At 44.3% G+C, this 18268-nt stretch overlaps 1 protein-coding gene across 7 annotated transcripts in view; it reads left to right on the forward strand.

Moving 5' to 3' along the window:
- The window catches only part of LOC142576737 (uncharacterized), a 142255-nt gene that overhangs the window by 71996 nt on the left and 51991 nt on the right, over positions 1 to 18268 (forward strand). For 2 of the 7 annotated variants that reach the window (XM_075687016.1, XM_075687012.1), the window contains 2 exons: positions 9693 to 9797; positions 15890 to 15943. The exons of 1 other annotated variant lie outside the window; for it this stretch is intronic. In XM_075687016.1, the coding sequence (XP_075543131.1) occupies positions 9693 to 9797; positions 15890 to 15943 (159 nt within the window). Of the gene's footprint in view, positions 1 to 9692; positions 9798 to 15889; positions 15944 to 16307; positions 16460 to 18268 lie in introns of those variants that run through there. 4 more of the 7 variants (XM_075687018.1, XM_075687014.1, XM_075687017.1 and 1 more) reach the window with 3 other exon arrangements.

The following is an 18268-nucleotide window of genomic DNA, read 5'->3' on the forward strand; positions in this document are numbered from 1 at the left end:
ACTAGCGCATTTAAAGCAGTTCGTGCCGACGTCGTCTGGAACCAGGGTCCAAGAATTCTCCCTTCTGTAAGCGGACGGTTGTCAATCCTGTCGAGCGTGGTGCTTAGGACTTGTCTTTTTGCACTGAAACGACGACGATCATACAGAAGGTGCGCTATCGTATGTTTTGACCTGCAAATCACAATCTGGGTATGTGGCCATTCCGAAGAGGTATGAGTAGGCATTGGTAAAAGCTACTCCAAGCTATAGGCGACAGATGAGAGTTACCTACCATCATGGTAAGCCATCTGTAACGCGGAGCTTCGGATCCGAGTTACAGGGAACAAAGCGGCTGGAATTTAAAGTCTGCCGAATTCCACTGTGCGAAGGTAAGCTCGCGAGCAAGCGCACGGAGCTTTTCCGTTGCGGCTGTTCTTGACAGCAGGATAGCAACGTAATCTGCGCTGTTATGTGAAGATAGAGCGTCTGTGTCTGCTTTCTCATTTCCAAGGATGCCACAGTGACTTGACTACCATTGAAATACGATCTCATGTTCTGTCTCAACTGCCCGATGGTAAATTTTCCGTGTGTTGGTGACAAGTCGCTCGTGGGGTCGGCGGCGTAATGCAGAGAACAAACTCTGCAGGCGGGCCTTAGAAGCACAGAAGAAAGACCATTTCTGGGGCGTTTCCTCATGGATCAATTGAATTGCTACGTGCAGAGCTGTAAGTTCCAAAGCCGTCGTTGATGTCAAGTGCGATGTTCTGAACTTTGTCACTGTATATTTTACTCGGACAAATACTGCAGCTGCTGAACTGGGGTGCATGACCGACCCATTGGTGTACATATATAAGTGGTGGCTATTGACCTCATGTAATAGCAGTAATGCTGCTTGATTAATGCTGTTGACGGTATTTTTGCCGTCTTCTTGAGTAGTCACGAGACGACTGAAACTCGTATGCGGCCTAGTTGTTGGCAGGCAAGCAAGATGGCGAAATGGTGCCCTTGCAACTTGTCGAACATGCACTCTTATAGCGTCGACTGCAATGTATGTTGTTATAGGGGGGTCACACGCCATGGGCGATTGTGGCTGCTGTGAATGCACTCAGGGAGACCGAGGAACGTCCGTAGAACTTAGGATTTTATACTCTCGAGTGTTCGAAGATTTGTTTTACTGGTGCTTCCCAGCAGGGGCCGGCTGTATCTTGGGATGCACGAAAATAATGCGTTGTCCAGCATCGAATGCACAGATGCACCCCAAACTTTCCGGCTGCAAATTTGAATATATGGACTATTGCAGTCAATGTCTTTTTCACATGTGAAATCTTTTCTAGCACTAGTTGTTCGTAAGGTCCACAGCCTAAGGCGAAAAGCATGCAATGTATGCAAAGTGCTCCACTTCTTTAGTTGGTTTCTCTCGATTTATGCGAAATGCGCTACAAAGAGCAGGAAGCTCCGCGTCTGTTGATGTAGGCTCGAACTTCAAGGCCATGACTTTCGCAGGTAAAATCGCTGAGCTTGCAGAACCGTCCGCGGTGGTTGACCCATCAATGTATAGATAGGTATGATCGTTGTATTGCTCGTCTAGCAAGGGCAGCGAAAGTTGCTTGAGAGCTGATGATGCCAGTTGTGCCTCCGTTCAAATTCCTGATACTGTCAATCGAACTTCTGGCTGAGCCAAGCTCCAAGGGAGATGAAAGGCTCTCGCTGAAGCTGTGTAATCTGATGACAGGTGTACTTGATAAGACAGTATCGACCGACGAAAAGGCGAGGTGGTCTGTCTTCTGGAAGCGAAACTAGATAGTGAAAAAGGGCGCGAGCAAGGTGCTTGACGTGTGCTGTGACGTTCAGCACTTTCATAACGATGTGAATCTTGGCTGGGTAATCATGTGCAATTGCACTGGTTTTTCATCTTGGTGTACATCGTGGCAGCCCTAGGCAAACCCTAAGCACCTGGGCCTGAGCACTCTTGAGAATACGGATTTTACTTCTGCAGGTATTAGTGAGCACTGCCAAGCTGTACCACAGATACCCGAGAAACAGCGTTCGGTACAGTTGCATCATCAAGTGTACTGAAGTACTCTAGGGTTTTCATCCAAGAAACTTGAAAAGATGAAACATGGCTCTCAGTCACTTCTTTGTTAGGCCACATAGAGACTCCAACAGGGGTCATGGTCAATGATTATCCCTGAAAACCTGTGCCTTCTTACAGAATGGATATTTTGTCCATCGATGGATATGGTGTACGAAATCATTGGCCTTCCGGCTAAACGCCATCAATGCACATTTTTCTGGAGAAGTCCTGATGTCTTGTTCCCTAAGGTACGTCGTTATCAATGTTGCAAATTTTGGCCGCTTTGCATGCTCTTGAGGACGTGCCGCGCCAGATGCCTATACGCAGATGTCATCGGCATAGATTGGCAACTTCACTGTATTTGGTACGCAATATGTCATGTCATTGAGCACAAGGTTGTAGAGCGTTGGGCTCAACACAACACCCTGCAGTATTTCATGGTGTGCATAGTGTTGGGAAGTTGGGCCGCCTTCGATGTTCACCAATAGAGACCGAATATGTAAATAATTGAGTGCCCAACGATACAGTCGACTGCTGAGGCCAACAACTCTAGAGCCTCTAATAGAGCCTAATGAAGAACCTTGTCATATGCTCATTTGATGCCGAGAAAAATGCGACAGATAATCGCTTACGCGCCTTTTGATGCTGAACGCATGCAACCAAATCGATGACGTTGTCAATAGAGCATCGGTAACATCGAAAGCCAGTCGTGGCTTCTGAATAAACTTCATAGCGTTCGAAGCACCACTCAAGTCTGGCGAGGATCTTTCGTTCCATCAATTTCGCGATGCGACCAGCCAGCGCGATTTGGTGGTTTGAAATAACCCCCAGAGGAGACTTCTCAGGTTTGAAGACTGGTACCAGGAGACTGGTCTTCCATTTTTGAGGGACAGTTTCATCCCTCCAGGACCCATTGAAAATGTGCAGAAATGCACTTCGCGCCTGTTCACCGCACATTTGCGGTAAGGTATGCCATCTGGGCCAGCTGAAGCGCTGCGTCGAGCTATTGAGTGGTGTACGGGAGATCCATGAATGAATTCCACGTGCCTGGAGCGTAGTGAAAGTAAGGGAACTTGTGCACGTTGACCAGCCTGCAATTATTGCGCAGAAATCTTCCGCTACATTTATGTCTTGTCGGCGTTGGAAGAGCGCTAGGGCCTTGAATGGGAAACATTGTTCCGGGACAGAACATTAGTTTCTCACTGTTCTTCATATTTGATGCAGTGGTTTAGGGCGTCAAGGGACTCAATGCTTTGTCCATCGCTCGGATTCCAGTTTACTTATGCAACGTTGCATCTTCTTTGGAGTGGGCCATGCTGTCCTTTGATCGTGAATGGACTTTATGCGTCGCTTTCTTCATTCGGCGCGATGACGATTCGCGCGACGTCACTCCAAATCCTCGCCGAATTGCGAGTACTTCAGTGAGCACGTGAGCATGCACATAGCATTCTGCGCCACTTATTTAATAGCTTCTTGCAGCCCAGAGGACAGTCTTTTCTCACAAGCGCCATCCGGTAGGTTTTTGAACACAGTCACGCATATTCTTCGTAGTTTGTAAGTTGGATGAGTGCTAGACATTCGGTCGATCTTAACCATATAATGGGAATGTAATCGCCGCCATGTGTATCAATGTCCAAAAGCCACTTTACTCGTTTGGCAAAGCGGCGTGATACAAAGGTCAAGTCCTGGCAGCTGCTTTACACTGTCCCTCGTAGGAATTTAGGACTAGCGTCATTCAACAGCAAGAGGCCATGACTGAAGGCAAATGAAGCGAGTCTTCGTCCTACCGCGTTAATTTTTGCGCTTCCCCATATGGCCTGACGGGCGTTAAAGTCCACTGCGATAATCTCGGGACCGGGATATTGACACGTGTGCTTATTAATGAGAATAGACTGGTGGGCTAGTTGGTACTGCATAGATTGAGGCAAACAGAAAAAAAACACGAGGAAAAGAGAAATCTGTAAGTTACCCATCTGTGTCGCTGTCAAAAAAGAAATCATGTTTCTATCATGGTAGCGGCCTGTAGTGGATGATTGTGCCGGAAAGAAATCTATGTTGCGAAATTGGCCTGTTGTACGATGATATATATGTGGTAACTATGTGCAATAAAAATTTATTTTTCAGTAGCGCTGTGCCTTCGTTTCCTACTCTTGTCCTCGTGTTTTGTTTTTGCGCTTTACCTCAAGTTATACTTAGTAATCTTCTTCGGGCGAACGCTTTTCATTGGGTAACAAGTGTTAAACGTCATCGCTTACTGCAAGACGTGACTGCATGTATCGGAAGTTTCAGGAACATTATCGATGATTCTATTCATTGTCTGTTGTCACTGAAGCTTGTGTCATCTGACTGTATAAGTGATGCGAATTGTGTAGTGCTTCCTGGAAGACACGCGGGCACCAGCGATTACTCTGACACCTTTGATAACTCATGTATAAAAGTCGACGCGCTGGACCAGCAGGTCAGATTTTCAACGGTCGCCGACTGTTTTCGCCGCTATAGTTGTTCTTTGAGTGTAACTTGCTTTTGAGGGTGTAGGTTCACCAAATAAAACACCAGTTTCGTCATTCACAGTTTTGCTGCTTTCTTGAACGTCCCTACTATGTCATAATACGCTTTTATTATGTCTTCTAGTCTTTTGATGTCACACAGGCTTGACGTGAGCACCTATCAATGTAAATCTATCCTATCTATTTTTGATGGTTAGCCGGACACCTGATTGTTGTCATGAGGTTGCATATGTTGTACGACGTAAGTAAGCTCACGACGGATCAAGACGACGACCTTGCTGCTTTCGTTGTTGCTCGAGGACGTAATTGACTCGTAGCTAGATGATGTGACTACATCGGATAATTTTGGATCGCAGATAACGATGATTCGAAGTCGATTAATATGAACAAACTAGCGAAAATCAACAATGCGAGATCTTACAATTATGGCGTTCCACTGAATAATCGGCGCATCTCTGACCTTAAGGATTGATTGGCCATTGTTATCGAGGGTTGCTAGGGCGGGGCTCAGCGAGTCCAGCAGTTGTAGTCCCCTTCGAGCAGATGGAGTTTCGACGCTGACCAACACTACTGCGGTGATATTGAATAAGGATTGCAGCAAGCATCGGAATCATTTGGCGGTCGATTGTTAGCACATCATCGACTGAAGTTTGCTACAATGGAGGTATCAAGCATGTACGCTCCTTGAAAGGGTGGTGTCTGGGAGCACCAGCCAGTCTCTTAGAAGAGATGGCTTTTTGAGGCCTCTTTGGCATCTCGGGTGTGCTTGTACTTGAAGCTGATCTTTTTAGCACGACCTGTGCATGAATTCTACGTCGCGTTCTACGCTTCCGTCACTAACGATGTCGATGAGCTGAGCTGTTTCTAACCATTTGTTTCAGGATAGCGAATTATTTTTAATACATGGGCAGTCTTTAAATATGGCTTCATGAAACCCATCACAGTTGTCGCACCTAATATTTGTTGCACGGAACACGTCTGCAGTGTGCGAGTCCATGGAATGTGGGCACACTAGATTTTGTGCAGGCACTCCTCAGATGTACGATCCTGCAACACTTGTGAAATGAAAGCGGCTTTGGGATAAACGGTCGAACGAAGTGTCGGAAATGATTGACTTTGACATGCGAAAAGATACAGTCGACCTTGAACATTATCTTCACGCAGTATCTGTGCCCAAGGCGGCATACGTGCGCTATGGCCACATCTTCACATGCCGGCTTAATCAGAATGGACAGGTCCGAGTTCGCAATTGCCAGATCGATGTTGTAGATTACGCAGGGCGTACAGGTTCCTTCCGTTGGTATAACCGGTCGCACTTTGAAATTCCTCAATTATGTTATCTGTCAGAGCTTGTGTAGCACATTTGCTCGGTTCCTGTCGATAGCCAAGACACTATTGTGCGTGTTTCGTCGGACCTCCTTAATTTAGTTTGGTGCTATTCCCTCAAGGATAATGGAGAGAGCTTGCCTGGGTAATTCTCGATGGCTCATGGAAGAGTCTACAGGTATGAAAAAGATGGCGTCGGGCCTGCGCTCATGTGGCTGCAGGGTTGGCGTACTCCTAGGTGATCACGTCTTGATAAGCCTCCTTTTGGCCTTCTGGCTACTTACCGACCCAAAGCTGTTATCCGACGAGCAACTGCCTAAGCCTGAGTAAACCTCAGTGTCTGCTGTTGTTGGACCAAGTGACCCGCTTCCTTGAAGACCTTGTCAAAGTAGACCTCTAGCCTGCCGGGCTGGTAAGCTCATCGTCCTTGGCCGCGAGAGCGGGAGCTTAAGTGGAGTTTTCACTGCTGGTGGATCAGGTGGCATGCGTCGATAAAGAGTTGGCTGTAATAGTCATCTGGCCATTGCAAACAACAGCACTAAAGAAATGTTCAATTGTAGAAAGAATACGCCACACGTGGCTAATAAATTCAATATAATCAGGTTTTCAAACACAGAGAATTCCATGACGCTATAGGCTAAATATATTGGTGTTAAGTATGGACAGCTGGGCTAGTTGGTTATGATTAGCATTATGAAACATCGTTCTAGCGCACAATTAAACACAGACGAGAAGAGAAAGACAACACGAACGCCGGACTTCAACTGAATTTTATTCATGGAAAACAGGGCTTTATGTACACAGGGGCAGGGAGTGGGGGGCTGCTAGTGCGCACGACCACTCAAAAATATTTCCTTGTTTTAGGCAACAGTCATCAGAGGTGTCAAACCAATATAGGAAAAAAAAGAAAATCTTTTCCCTGTCTTTTTTACATCACTCAGTACAATCTTGCTCATCTCCCGCCCTACCTAGCTGATTCTACACACCCGTTTTCCCTGAGATAATCAAGTTCTTTTCCCGAGTACAACAGAAGGAGCACTGACACAGTAATCGTTTTCATTGGAGATACAAAACGCTTAAAAGATTTCCCGGTTTTTCTGATTGCTATATTTGCGCAACACACGTGTTCGTTCGAAAAACGCCTTGCATGCTGGCTTGCGCGAGCAACGGCGAATGTGGTCGGCTAAATAACCAGCGCCACTTAGTGAAGTAGCACACCTGCGATGCTCTAGCAAGCGTTCATTCAGAGAGCGCCCGGTTTGCCCAATATAGCATTTCCCACAGGCGAGGGGAATACTATACACAACACCGACGTCACATTCATCGAGGGCTTTGGTGTGCTTTATTTTGCAGGCTGGCTTCTTCTGGGATTCGTTTACTAGGCGACACATTCATCCCAGCTTTTCCGGTGCCGAAAACACAACACGCACCCCGCACCTGTCGCCAACCTTCTTGAGGCGGTGACAAACCTGGTGCCAATAGGGCACAACGACAGGGCGCTTTTGCGGGCGTGCGTCTTTTTTCTGCCTGCGCCTCCCGTCAACCTTTACCTCGCGAATCTGGCTCTCTACCACCGAGGCCACGATTTCTCCGTGGAACCCAGCCTTCTCCAGACGCCTTAGCTGGGCGTCGACGCTGTCACGAACTTGATGTTCGCATGACTTCTTTTGAGCAGAGCGGATGCAGTTTTTTGCTATAGCTCTTTTTACTAGCTTGGAGTGGGCCGATTGATAATTCAGAATTTGTTTTTTCCATCGTGGCTTGTACTGCCAGCACACGCGCGCTCCATGGAAAATAAGACACAAGTCGAGGTACTGGATGCGACCATCTTGCGGCAGTTCTTGCGTGAACTTCATTACAAAGGCGTTACTAGCAAAAATGTCGAGAATGTTGCTTATACTATTGCCTTTATCCTGAGCATCAGTCGTATTCATTACCACTAGGTAACCGTCGACACATCTAAAAACTTTCTGCACGCCTGCGTTGTAAAGGGACGCTTGAATGCGCTTGTCAATACTTGCTAAGGAAATATCACTTAAAAGTGGTGCTAGGCAAGAGCCGATGCACACTCCTTCTTTTTGGATAAAATAGCTGTCATTAAATGTTATAATGGTGGATGAGAGATAAAAGGATATTAGCTCTAAAAAATTTGCTATGCGTTGTACTGTTTACATTGAATAAGACAATGTTTCTGGTGACTAGATATGAGATTGAAAGGAAACTAAAAGTCACAAGCGCCTACGCAGTGGCGCATGCCTAGTCGCCTCTGTGGCTCATAATTTTAGAGTGCTCTATCGCCGGCATCGGCCCACGATCACGGTAAGATTGGCTGCACTATAACTGAAATAGGCTCGCGAAAACGACGAGATAGGCCGCACTGCCACCGAGATCGGCGCACCAGGCAGCGAGATATCCCACCGTTCCCGCAAAAGTTAGGCTGTACTCGAGGAAGTATGGCTCGCATTGAAACTATCTCCTGAATTATCTTGATGCCTATTAAATGTTCATAAGAGGCACTTCTTCCTGAAGTCCATCTGTGAGCTCATAACGCACATAAATAACCGCTCGCGTGGTTTGTGTAAAGTAAATCATTCAACCACTGCAACCAACACCTAAAGGTTTCAGCGGAGAAAGCAGATAAAGACGGGATGGGGGTGATGGTGAATAAGACAAGCAGGATACGTCTACACATGGGGAATCTGATGCATAATAGGCTTTCGTTACACTGAATTTTCTAGGGGCTCAAATAGCGTCCCACAAGGCCACTGCTTACGCCAACAGGTTGCTTAGCCTTGGCCATGATCTGGCGATCTGTGTGATGAGTTTATACAGCTGGTGACTTGCGTAACGTCCTATTAATGCGTTAGCATACGGAGTGTCAAGGATGAAAAAAATGTCCATGTGTGTGAAGCATGCGAAGCCAGTCACGTGGTAACAGTAGAGAGGGTTTGGAAGATCTGAAGCTTTCAAGAACGCATACGTATGTATGCATATATATAGTGCATCTGACGATTGTCTGTTTTTGAACAACACTTTGGAATGTGGGGAACGCGGTTTAAATATTTAATACCTGGACCTCAAAGTGGTGCGACGCAACACTAATGCATTTCTCTCGCATTTACCGCTGAACCACCACTCAATTTTTCATTCACTATTACTTCACTCTTAGTCATTTCACATTGGCAACTTATGTCCACACCTGGAGCACATTAGATACATCGGCAACTTCAGCGACCACCTGAAGAGGCGTGCTTCAGAATCGTTAACCTTGCGTGATCTGTGGCGCGATGTGGACTTGCCGTGAAGGGAGCAGTGCCACTCATCGACTGCGTCCAGGATCACCAGGCTTTCTGTTTAGGCTTTCGGCATAGCTGATTTTTTAATCTCTCAAAAGTTTTGCAGAGTATTATGCACTGGGAGGGCGTTTGCCTTCATCGTCTTTCTGGTTTAATACGCCACAAAATGCTCTCATTAGGAGCAAACAACGCTCTAGGAGAGCATTGATACATGACTAGAGGCATAAGGGCGGTTAAATCAACGAATAGACAAGCTGAGCCAACACCGATAGAAGTGCGACAGATGTGGGCAGGCCTGTCTAACGCACAGAGAGGAGGTGCGTGCTATTCGGTATTCAATAGCGACGTATATAAGCTTCGGTATTTTGCTGCCTTTGAGTGCTCGGCTAAACAAACACTTCCGGGTAGAGCAGCTCGTGTAAAGAAAAGCGATGAGGTTGCCATTTTGCAAGAAATTTCTCAGTTTGCGTGTGTGCTTTTCTACGATTTAATGGTGATGTTATTTTGCAGAATCGCCGCTACTACCTCATTCCTTGGATAGTATGGGTGTCGGCGAGCTGCATTATACTAATCATCCTATGGTGCCTTCGGGCGATCATCGCCATCAAGGATCAGGTACAAAAGCACATTGCCCTTTATACTAAACTGGGAGAGAACTCTCTGAAAAATAAATCGTCACGAAATTTAACCTAGGTAATTGATCGCATGTACACTCACCAGGTAAGTTTGCTAACTATAAATTAAAAATTACTATGCCAGAAGGAGAAAGTGATGCGCCGCCGACTGAATTTATTATCCAGTTTAAGCTCTGGAGTAGTTTGAAATCAAAGATTGCCGAGCCTGTGCATTGAGCCGCTGCATCGAAGTCTTCCACAAGTGGACGGCCTAGAGTACTCATTGACACAGATGGACATGAACAGATTAGTTCAATAATGCAAGGAGACTAAAATTTCTCATGCATTAGTTATAGGGTCAATAGTGTAAAATGACTTTGTGAAAACTGACCCTGGCAAATCTTTGACACCCAAACTCTGCAGAGTGAGGCTAGCTTAGCAGGACTAACAGACATTGTTTGGGATATCATTGGCCTTAGTGAGATTATAACTGAAGGCTTATACAGTGCTGACTAACGGCCGTGTCATATCCTATAGAAGTCTCCCAGATAAGAAGCAATATAGGGTAGGATTCCTAATCTATATGGACATAGAGGGCAGTAATATTCAACAGCATTATTCATAGGGTAGCAGTACTCGTAACCAAACTTAATGATAGATTAAACGTATAGATTAAAGGTAGTACAAGCATACGCTCCAATATATAGTTACGATGATCATGAAGTTGATCAGTTTTATGACGATGTTGAATTAGCGATGAGAAAAGTGGAAACTCACTGTATTGTAGTAATGGGGACTTCAATACAAAAGGGAATAAAAAGCAGGGTGGTGAACAAGCAATCGGTAACTACGGCGTCGATTCTAAGAACGCTAAATGAGATATGCTAGTAGAATTCGCACAAAGGAATAAGCTACGAATAGTGAACACTTCTTTCAGGAAGCTCAGCAACAGAAAGCGGACCCGGAAACACCTTAACGGTGAAACAAGAAATGAAATTGATTCCATGCTTTCTGCCGATATCAGCATAGTGCAGGATGCGTTTGGTAGTGTAAAGTCCAGTCATTGTACGTTCGTGCGGGCTAGGATTCCCTTCAATTTGAAGAAAGAAATAGTAAAATTGGCCAAGAAGAAAGACGCCAACCTAGAAGCAGTAACGCTAAAAGCAGACACTTCCCATAGCAAACATTAACACCCGTTCATCTGCCATGAACACTTCATTCTTTCCCGACGCTACAAACCATTGGAACCATCTCCCAGAAGATATCGTGTCATGCACTGACCGTAAAACGTTCCGCGAAATGTTAAATAACCACACTGCTTAACAACTGATCCACTTATCTTTACTCTAACACGATGTTCCTTTTTTTCGCAATTGTTCCTGGCTTGTATTTGTTTATTGTCGTTTCTTTACTGATCTGTACATTTCTTCTAACCTTGTTACAAGGATTAAAGCCCTCCCTTATGTAATGCCTCCGGGCTTTAAGGTGAAAATAAATGAAATAAATGAATGAAATGGAATTAGTACTTCTACTTGGAAACTAATATGCAGCCTTAGAACAGAGAGATGAAGATGACATCGAGGTAACGAATCAAACCACAACTAGGCTGCCTCCAGAGGCAGCAATTGTAGTGGGAGGCAAGGCACCAAGGCAACCAGTAGACAAGCTCTCCAAAGTAACAAATACGTAATAAAGACTCAATCTAATAAACTCAAGAGATAAGATAGAGTTCGGTGAACTGTTAAAACTGATCAACAAAGCGAAAATAATGGATATTCGAAATTAGAACGCGAGAAACACTGAAGAAGTCATAAAAATGAACGCAGTCTGAAATCGGTGAGGAGGAAACATGGCATGGGACAAACGAAGATGTATACACTGGAAGATCAGCAGGGCAAAACCATCAGCGATCTCGAAGGTATAGTAAAAGCAGCAAAGATTTCTCTACTGACCTCTAAAGTCCCCCAGAGAAATCAGGATACCTCAATTCGAAGCAGTAATCTTCTCCTATAACAAGCGATGAGGTCTGAAAGACCTTGCCAGACATGAAACGAGGAAATGTGCCACAGTCGATTTATTCAAATATGCAGGTGACATAATGCTTGAAAAACTGGCGGGTACGAAGTGTCTATAAACTTCAAGGGTCCCGGAAAACTGGAACAATGCAAATATTATACTAATCCACAAAAACGCAGACGTTAAACAATTGAAAAATGATCGGCGCATTAACTTACTCCCAGTACTATATAAGATATTCACCAAGATAATTTGCAATAAAATAAGTGCAACACTGAACTTTAGTCAGCCAAGGGAACAGGCTGGCTTCAGGAAGGGATACTCTACAATGGTTTACATCCATGTCATTAGTCAGGTAATTGAGAAATCCGCAGAGTACACTGAGCCTCTCTATATGGCTTTCATAGATTACGAAAAAGGCATTCGATTCAGTAGAGATACCAGCAGTCATAGAGACATTACGTAGTCAAGGAGCAGAGACCACCTACATAAGTATTTTGGAAAATATGTACACAGATTCCACAGCCACCTTAATTATACACAAGAAAAGCAGGAAGGTACCTATAAAGAAAAGGGGTCAGACAAGAAGACACAATTGCTCCAATGCTAATTACTGCATACTTGGAAGAAGTATTGAAGGTATTAAACTGGGAATGCTTAGGAGTAAGGGTCGACGGCAAATATTTCAGCAACCTTCGGTTTGCAGATGACATTTTTTGTTCAGCAACACTGCAGATGAGTCACAACAAATGACGGAGGACCTTAACAGAGATAGAGTAAGAGTGGGGTTGAAGAGTAATATGCAGAAGACAAAGATAATGATCAATAGCTGGGCAAGGAAACAAGAGTTCAGGATCGCCAGTCAGCCTCTAGAGTTTGTGAAAAAGTACGTTTATCTCTGAACTGGTTAACCTCCCTGCCTTTCCTTCTCTTCTTTTCTTTTACGTTTATCTAGGTCATTTATTCACAGGAAACCCTGATTACGAGAAGGAAACTCATAGAAAAATAAAAATGGTTCGGATGGCATACGGCAGACATTCTCAGCTCCTGACTGGAAGCTTACCATTATCATTGAAAAGGAAGTTGTACAATCAGTGCATTTCACTGGTGCTAACATATGGGGCAGAGATTTGGTGACTGACAAAGAAGCATGAGAACAAGTTAAGGACTGCGAAAAGAGCGATGGAACGAAGAATTCTAGGCATAACGTTAAGAGACAGAAAGAGAGCGATTTGGATCTAAGAGCAAACGAGTATAGCTGATATTCTTACTGACATCGACTGAAAAAAAAAATAGAGCTGGGCAGGTCATGTAATGTGCAGGTTAGGTAACCAGTTGGACCATTACGGTTACAAAATGGGTACGAAGGGAAGGGAAGCAGTCGAGTACGGCACATGACTAAATGGGAGGTGAAATTGGGAAATTCGCAAGCGCTAGTTGTAATTGGTTGGCGTAGGAGAGGGGTAATTAGAGAACGCAGGAAGAGGCCTTCGTCTTACAGTGGACATAAAATAGGCTGATGATGATTATGAAATATGGGCCTAAAACCATGTGGTAACGGATGGCATAGCGGGCACCAGAGTAATGCGTAGATGCCTTGGCTGCCGGTGCATGGACACTTATAAGGCAACAGCGCTATCTCAGAACGAAGATCTACAGGTCCATGCATTTCCACAAAATTGGCCTCCAAACACAGACTAATGACAATGAGCTCGACAGCGAGGGCGACCAATACATAGAGAGCGCAAGCCCCAAAGAAAGTTATTTTTTCTCTTGAAACAAACTGGAGATACTCTATGGAAAAATATAATACAGCAGGTCAAAACGATGGCAATAGAGTCGAAGCTATCAGAATAGTCGCTGAACTCTGAAGTGTACTATTATGCCATGTCCGGTTTGATTGTTGGTGACAGGCATTTTCTCTAGAGAAAGAGACTCGCGAGAATGGTGGTGTTTCATAAAAGTTGTTCTCATATTATCGTAAATTAATAATAAGACATTCATGTACGTGCAAGCTTTTCAACAGTATATAGGAATCCATATCAACATATATCTGTCCTATTCCATATACTATGTGATATAGATCATGTCATGTTAAGCACACCCTTATTTTTGTGTGTATAAGCCATTGTCTAAAGATGTGCTGTATTGCAGAATTCTTTGATATCTTCCTTCCTTTCTTTAATCCTTTTTGTTGTTTCTTCTTTTTTGCATTGTAACGAGACGACGCTTTGCTTGTTTCCACCTTTGTTTCTTTTGTTCTTTCTTGTGTTGAACATGTTATTAGTTTGTTAACCCATTTATATATATCCCACTCTTGCCTAGGGCCTGTAAAACAAGCTTGTAAAAAGAAATAAAAAAAAAGAAACTTACCTACTTATAGGGGTAAAACGCACCCGTCTATTGATGATCAGAAGTTTTTTTTAACATATGTGCACAGATTTGGCGCTACCAGTTAAAGAAAAAATTTATTAGCAATGCGACTGGATTGCTAATTTGTGCTTTTGGTTGGTTTTAGAGTGCAACGATCCTATAAGAGAGTTCTGCGAGAGAATGGTTTTCTTGACTGTGTTACTGTGTGTGACTGTGTGTGTGTGTGTGAATGTGTGTGTGACTGGGTGACTGTTCTTGACTGTGCTGTAACATTCGATATGTTATTAGCCCGCCTCGAACATATGAAATTTGCATACTGTAGGTAAACAACATTGTAGCAGCTGTATTCAGAATATGATTATCTTGCACAGCACCACTTGCCCAGCTAAATAGCTGCAATATCTTTCTCCAGATTAAAAAAATCATATTACCGTCAGTGCAGCAATAAAAATAACGGCCAATGAAATAGCATCTCCTGACCTATTCCACTGCATGAATGAAAACTGTGATTTAATCAAAAGGTTGTGCTGCACATATCTCCAAACATGCCGTAATACGAATTTCGCTTTGTTTACTTGTTGCTTGCTTTTTTTATAATTCTGTATTCCTCGATTTCTACATGTGACTCGACTTAAGCTTTCGAGCATTGCATAAATGACAGGGCCATAATCAGGCAGAGAATATCTGCGTTTAGCTTTTGCATCAAAATATAAGTCCCGTTTAAAAAAATGGCAGAAATACAGCGCTGAATCAACTAATAAATACATAAAAGATAACATGAATACTCGATGGGCCAAAAGACCGTATTAAATATTAGTAAGAGCTTTACTGGAATGCTGGAATGGGCGCGAGTTTGAATTGCGTATCCATTTTAGCTAACCAGCGCAGAAATTACATTCATAAGAGGACAAGAACGTACACAGTAGGCTGTCTTCCAACCGGTGGTCACACACACACACAAAGAAGGAAGGGGTTTAACCGAGGGGCCCGATTTTTTGTTATTCATATCATAAGAAGCCAACAAATACTGATACGTAGGACAACATAGGGATAATTACTTGTGTTTAATAAATGAAATAAAGAATGATCGTTTCTTTATTTCATTTAATAAGCACAAGCAATTTCCCCTATGTTGGCCTTGGTATCAGTGTTTGTTGGCTTCTTATGATATGACACACACAGAGAGACACACAAGTGCGTGGTATATATTGCGCATACACGTTGTTAGAAGGTGAATTTTTGCTCTCGTTAGCTAATGGAAATAAAAGCACAGTTCTAGAAATTATTCATGGAAAAGAGGGGGAACCAATGTGGTGACCAATGATGAGCAGGCGATGTTCTCGTAGGCTGAATAATATCAAAACAATGCGGCGTTCTGGGCACTGTGTTTGTCTTGGCCATTTGTCGGGTCTGAGGAGGTACCAAGGGAAACGGCGTAGCCGGTGCTGAGGTATTGGCTGTTGCATTAAATATAGCATGTTTTTTTAGGACACCACGGAAACAAGCTGCCTTCATCGTTTGTTGCGTCGTCAAGATCGCACTATAATTGCGAAACTGAAAGACATCGGCTTTTTTTTAGCGAACGTCAAGAGCAACTTGCGGCTGTCTGATAGCGATAAGAAATTACACCACCATGCGCTATAGAAAGTAAGATTGTTCGAATTGCTCTCCGATCATCTTACATCTATGAAATTGACATTGCAGGTGTTGACTGACATCGCGTTGCTGGGAGCTGCTCTGGTGTTGTTCAGCTTACAGGTAGCGAAGACATGTCTTTTTTATCAATTACTGCGGCTGCGGGTCGGAGGTGCGCATATGTGCATGAAGTATTGCATTGCTTCACAGGTTTGAAAACTCATCCTAACTAGGGAAAGGTAGGCATAACATTGACGAAATAGCAAACGGATGTTTTCAACCAAAGCATACGTTGCTCATCATGCGATAGCCAAAATGCTATCTAGAGAATATTAACTGAATAAAAAGAAAAGGCGCAAGCGTTATCAAAATTGCCCAGCACATAATATATCATTGTAGTTTCTGAAAATCTTTGCCAGAGGAACTTGATCTAGGAGGCGTTGTGACACCACTTTCACTAAGTTTATCGAACTCTTGGTTCTTGCAGGTGTACTTCATACTGGTTGTCTTATCGCATTACCAGAACATGAAGAACTCGTCGCGTCAATTATCTGTTGTTATAAAGATGTGAAGGTGGAGCAAGAACATGTACATACAAATAAATATTTTTTTACATCTGCCAATCCGTTGTTTGATAATACGTGCTTTTATTTCCATTGAATACGGTCGCATCAAATGCAAGAGTAGCCGAAATCGGTAGTTTCAAAAGATCTTTCATGCTGTAGCATTTATCAGACGCGTTGCCTTCACCTCTTACTGCCTTAGGAGCTCACCCAGAACTATGAATCATAACGCAAGGAATATGGCATTATTGGAACATCAAACGCTCTCATCGATATCAGTCACGGCCACTCTGCTACGAACAGCGATGCAAGCATGGCTTAGGTGACGCGCTTGAAGGGACCCGTGTAACCGACAGGGCGTTCAGCCGGCTATGAATACACTTGGAGAAGCAACTTACTCCGCAAACCGGGCCTCAGTAGCCAGGGACACCGCAAAGGTGAACCTGGTGGCGATAGCGGCTGCTTTGCATACTAGGAGAAGGCAGAGATGGTTATTATTTAGTTTATTTTAATGGGATTAGCATTATTCGACTGCTTCTAGTACTTTGTGTCTGTCTGTCTGTCTTTCTGTTCTTTTACGCCTACCCAGTGACCGAAGTTACAAGTCTACTAGCATGTGCCACCAGGTAAGTACGCGTGGTCATTCCACCGTCGTCCTGCCGTTGTCATGATTTCATGAACTCATGTCTTGCCATCATCATCACTTCAGATTCGTCATCTCATTGCCGTCATACCGCCTTCGTCGTTCTATCGAAGTCACTCCATCGTAATCATGCGCCAGTCAACGTGTCGTCGTGATACGACCTTCATCGTTACGTCGACGTCATTCCTTCGTCATTACAAAGTTATAACTGCGTTATTGTAATACAGTTTTGGTGCAATCAGTCACTACGTCTCTTCAAATGGGACCCGACGCGCCGTCTGGGTAGCGTCAAGTGCATGGTCAAGAGCGAGTGACGCTTGACCATGCAGGACGACAGGCGTGTGTGAGTGATCATGTACGCCGGCGCGGGTAAAGCGCCTCGCTGTAGAATAGAAAATGACGAGGAGGCAGAAACTTTATTACAAGGAAATGCGGACGGGCAGGGTGGAAAGACAATCGGAAATCATACCGTGGGTAGGACTGCGAAAGCTCAAAGTAGCAACGTTTATACCCCTTTTAGTTTTGCAACTCCTTCACTCGAGCCGGTGGTGACCTGTTCCTGGAGACTGTGAGGGCGTTGCTGTCAAGCTTTGCGTCAAGTGAGCGGCGCTGCTCTGCTGTCACGCGCACGCCGATCGCGGATGTTCGCATTGCGTTTTGCGCTGGCAGACAATTTCATCCTCTCACTACGTGTGCCTTGTCACTGTACAATGTACACGTGGCTGGCTGTTAAGCCCTTTTGCGTCTGGTCCAAATTCTCCGCTCACGGAAACATGAGTATCTGTGACGTGCAGGTCAGCGAGTGTTGATATCGCGCGCATCGTTTAGTGTTTAGGCGCATATATTACAGCGTAAGCTGTTGCGGGCTCATTTCAATAGCCGCGTCGCTTGGCGATGTTTTGCACCGCTGCCGCCAGTGTCCGTCGCAGCTATTGCCAGGCTCCTGCCGACTATGGGCGAGTCGCCAAGAAATGGTTGGATGGTTTTGAAGAAGAATTAGAAGATTATAAAGATGTGTAAAAAATGCTACACTCTAAAAACAAAGAGAGTTCAGGGTACTCTCATTGAGGGAGCAACTGGTTGTCCCATATTTCCCTCTCTTTTCCACAGTAGATGGACCGCTTTGAAAAAGAGCAGAGTAAATCCCTCCGACAGTTTCAGTACTTCTACCGCTAGGGAATGCTAGTAATTTTGAGCAAAGTGCTAATACTCTCTCACCACAAGGGTAACAGCACTCCGCCA

The sequence above is a fragment of the Dermacentor variabilis genome, chromosome 3 (assembly GCF_050947875.1).
Source record: "Dermacentor variabilis isolate Ectoservices chromosome 3, ASM5094787v1, whole genome shotgun sequence".
Taxonomy (NCBI): Eukaryota; Metazoa; Arthropoda; class Arachnida; order Ixodida; family Ixodidae; genus Dermacentor; species Dermacentor variabilis.